Raw genomic sequence first — 3,140 nt, 5'->3', positions numbered from 1 at the left:
ATCCTCACGTGGCCCCCGCAGACCCCCGCCCTCCCTGGGCAGCCTGGCCCCTGCATCCCCCAAGCTCAAGGGGAGGCGACAGAGCACACCCCCACATCCCCAATGGCCGTGGGGCCTGGCCCCCGCTGACCTGCAGCCGAACCTCCTTTTCCACCTCCTTCCGCATCTGGGCCTTGATCAGCTCCAGGTTGCAGCCCTGCTGCACCGACTCGCCCGTGTCCCACTCCCCCCAGGTGGCTGCAGAGGAGGAGGAGGAGGCGGAGGGGGCTGGTCTGACCCTGCCGCATCCCCTATCCCCTCTTCCCACCGCCCCCGCAAGCCACTGGAGCTCCGGGCACCCCAGGCACCCCCAGGCACCGCATGGGAGGCATTGGCTCGGTAACGCCGCATAGCACCTGCCCCCAGCCCCCTCCCTGCACAGCACCGCGGTGGCACTGGGGTCCCCTCCCCGAGCGACACCCTGTCGCCCGGCTGTGCCTCGCCAGTGCCTGCCCCTTGCATGCGGGGGGGGGGGGGTCAATGCTGGCCACGGGCACCGCTCTCAGCCCTGGGACCTGCATCCCCACAGCCAGCCCGTCTGCAGCCTGGGCCACGAGGAAGCGCCAGGCACAGGAGACCTGGGCGGCCAGGACAGGAGACCCTGCCAGGGGTTGGTCCAGGTCATCGTTGCAGAGGCCTCCCTTGGTTCACAGTGCGGTTGTGGGTGTGAGCGGGTGTGCGCACAGGCGGTGTGCTCCTCCCACCCCGTCCAGCCCCTTACCCTGGTACTGCATGAAGCCCGTGTTGATGACGGGCAGGAAGCTGGAGGGAGGCAGCATCAGACTTGCAGCTTCCTCCTGGGAAAAGCCCCAAGCGCAGGGAGTCGCAGGATGCACCGGGGAGCCCGCAGGGAGGAGCGGGGACAACCCTGGTGCACGGGGAAGGGCAGGCGGTACTTCCTCCCCTGCAGCCAGGTGCTCACCGGTTTCTTGTCCTTCTTCTTCTTGCCTTTTTTCTCCTTCTCTTTCTCCTTCTTCTTCTTCTTCTTCTCCCCCTCTTCTCTCTCCAGCTGCTCCAGCTCTTCTCTCACCTGCAGGCCCCCAGCATGACCCTGCTGGACCGGGGCGCCCCGCAGGACCCCAGCTCCCAGAGGGCTGGCAGAGATGGGGGCCATAGACCCCCATGTGGTCCGCCAGCCTGGTCCTCCGCCCTGACGCCATGGGAGGAGGGCCCCAGGCACCCCTCCCTCCCCCATGCTGAATGTGCGGCACCCCACCCCAGGGCCAGCTTGCAGCCAGCTGCCCCCCACCCTGGTCACTACTGCCCCTCTGGCCTGGCGCCCCGTGACCTGCTCAGGGGTCTTCTCTGCAAACAGGATGCTGGAGCCCCCCACGTCCTCGTCGGGGTACTCTGGGAAGTGCCCGGTCAGGTCCCTGCGCGAGGGGGCCCTACAAGCATGAGCGCCCGCCGGTGGGCGAGGGGGAGGGTGGAGCAGGGGGTGGGGGCGATGCTCCGGGGCCCACCGGCACTCGAGGAACCACTGGCGCAGCTGCTCCTTCATGGCCTCCTGCAGGCTGGGCCCCTCGAGGTCCAGCAGCAACGCCCGGGTGCTGGCCAGCGCCTGCTGGTACTCGGCCTCACGGTCCGCCTGCCGCAGCCGCCGAAAGTCCTCGCCCAGCTGCGCCCGCAGCGCCACCGCCGAGAGCCCCGGGGCCGCTGGGTCGGAGACCTGCGGGGATGCCATGGGGTGGGGGCACCACAACGACTGGAGCGCGAGACCGGACACGGCGTGTAGCGACCAGGGCCCCAGCTGCCAGCACCTGCCTGTCCAGGGCCTACCGCCCCGCGCCTGCCACGGCTGGCTCGTGTCTTGTGGCCCCGGCTCTGCTGCAGAGATGGGGCCCCGTCCTGCCCGGCCCCTCCGCGCGGCGCCCGGGGCGGTGGGGGTGAGGAGCGCCGGGCCGGCCGGCACGGAGTCGATTACCCGTAATGAGTCCGTAATATGCATGTGCGGTGCTTCCCGCGCAGCCGCGTCATCACAATGGCACAGGCACTTTCCCGCCTCATTGCCTCCCAAATGGATTTTAAATATCCTTCCGAGGACACAATTATTTAAAACGCTGAACTAAACACTCGCTAATGGGAAACCACGTGCGGCCCCTGCCCTGCGTGGACGCAGCACACACGCCCGCTGCCCCGCAGCACTTCCTCCCCCACACCAGGCACCTGGTCAGCTGCAGCCAGCGGGCCCGAGCAGAGCCACGGAGACCCCTGCCCGCCCAGAGCAACAGGCTGGGGGTGCAGAGCGGGGAGGATGGATCGGGGCCAGCAGGCCAGGCAGCCCCAGCCCCAGCCGCACATCGACGGGGCAGGGAGCGAGGTCGGGTGCTCCTGCTCCCCCGGGACCGACAGAGGCAGCAGGGACAGCCCCGCAGAGCTCGCACGGTGCAGCGACCTGCCGGCTCGCAGCACCTTCGACCCCTGCACCAGCCGGGAGCGCCGGGGGCTGCGGCCTGGCAGCTGCAGGCTCAGGCCGGCTGCCAACATCCCTGGCAAGGCGCAGCCAGCGCTGTGCAAACAGGCCCTGGGTCCCCGACTGCGGCCAAGCCTCTCCTGGCCCCCGCCTGGAGACCCCCTTGCCACCTCCTGCCCCCACAGCACTGGCCAGAGTTTTCTGCAGCCCTGCCCAGGCCCCCAGAGGCAGGCGGGGGGGTGGGGAGCAGAGCGCCGGGTGGGTGCGGGCTTCGTGCAAGGGGTGCACCCTCTTGGCGGGGATGGGGGGCGGGGCAGGGGTCAGGCTTCATTACCAGGCCAGCTGCCCTGGCTGCAGCCCCTCGGCCACTCCAGCCCTGCAGGGAGCGGGCCCCTGAAGGGTGCTGCAGCCATGCAGAGGGGTGCAGCGGGCAGACTCCCGGGGACAGGAACACAAGACCCCAGCCCCACTGGCCTGGGAGCTGACCACCGCGGCTGCCGGCACGCCCCACTGCCAAGGGCGTGGGGTCAGGGGTCCTGTGCCGCCTCCATCACCTGGTCGCAGCCCCCGGGGATGCCCCAGTCCCGTCGCTTGCGGCCGTGGAGCTGCCCCCGCCCTGCAGCCACCTCAGGCTCGAGGGAGGCCAAGCTGCCGGGCAGGCGGCTGCCAGCAGCCCCGTCCGGACCAG

General features: G+C 70.2%; 1 protein-coding gene across 1 annotated transcript in view; it reads right to left on the bottom strand.

Moving 5' to 3' along the window:
• Positions 1 to 3,140, bottom strand: part of LOC109291054 (IQ and AAA domain-containing protein 1-like) — a 24,572-nt gene that overhangs the window by 3,851 nt on the left and 17,581 nt on the right. Inside the window, exons 4-8 of the mRNA XM_019507914.1 lie at positions 1,503 to 1,708; positions 1,328 to 1,412; positions 962 to 1,069; positions 761 to 836; positions 131 to 237 (exon numbers count right to left, since the gene is read on the bottom strand). Coding sequence (XP_019363459.1) covers positions 131 to 237; positions 761 to 836; positions 962 to 1,069; positions 1,328 to 1,412; positions 1,503 to 1,708 — 582 coding nt within the window. The remainder of the gene's footprint in view (positions 1 to 130; positions 238 to 760; positions 837 to 961; positions 1,070 to 1,327; positions 1,413 to 1,502; positions 1,709 to 3,140) is intronic.

Source organism: Gavialis gangeticus, unplaced genomic scaffold, assembly GCF_001723915.1.
Source record: "Gavialis gangeticus isolate Ggan-Ray unplaced genomic scaffold, GavGan_comp1, whole genome shotgun sequence".
NCBI classification, from domain to species: domain Eukaryota; kingdom Metazoa; phylum Chordata; order Crocodylia; family Gavialidae; genus Gavialis; species Gavialis gangeticus.
Note: the sequence above shows the minus strand (reverse complement) of the source record. Positions and strands in the feature narration are given on the sequence as shown.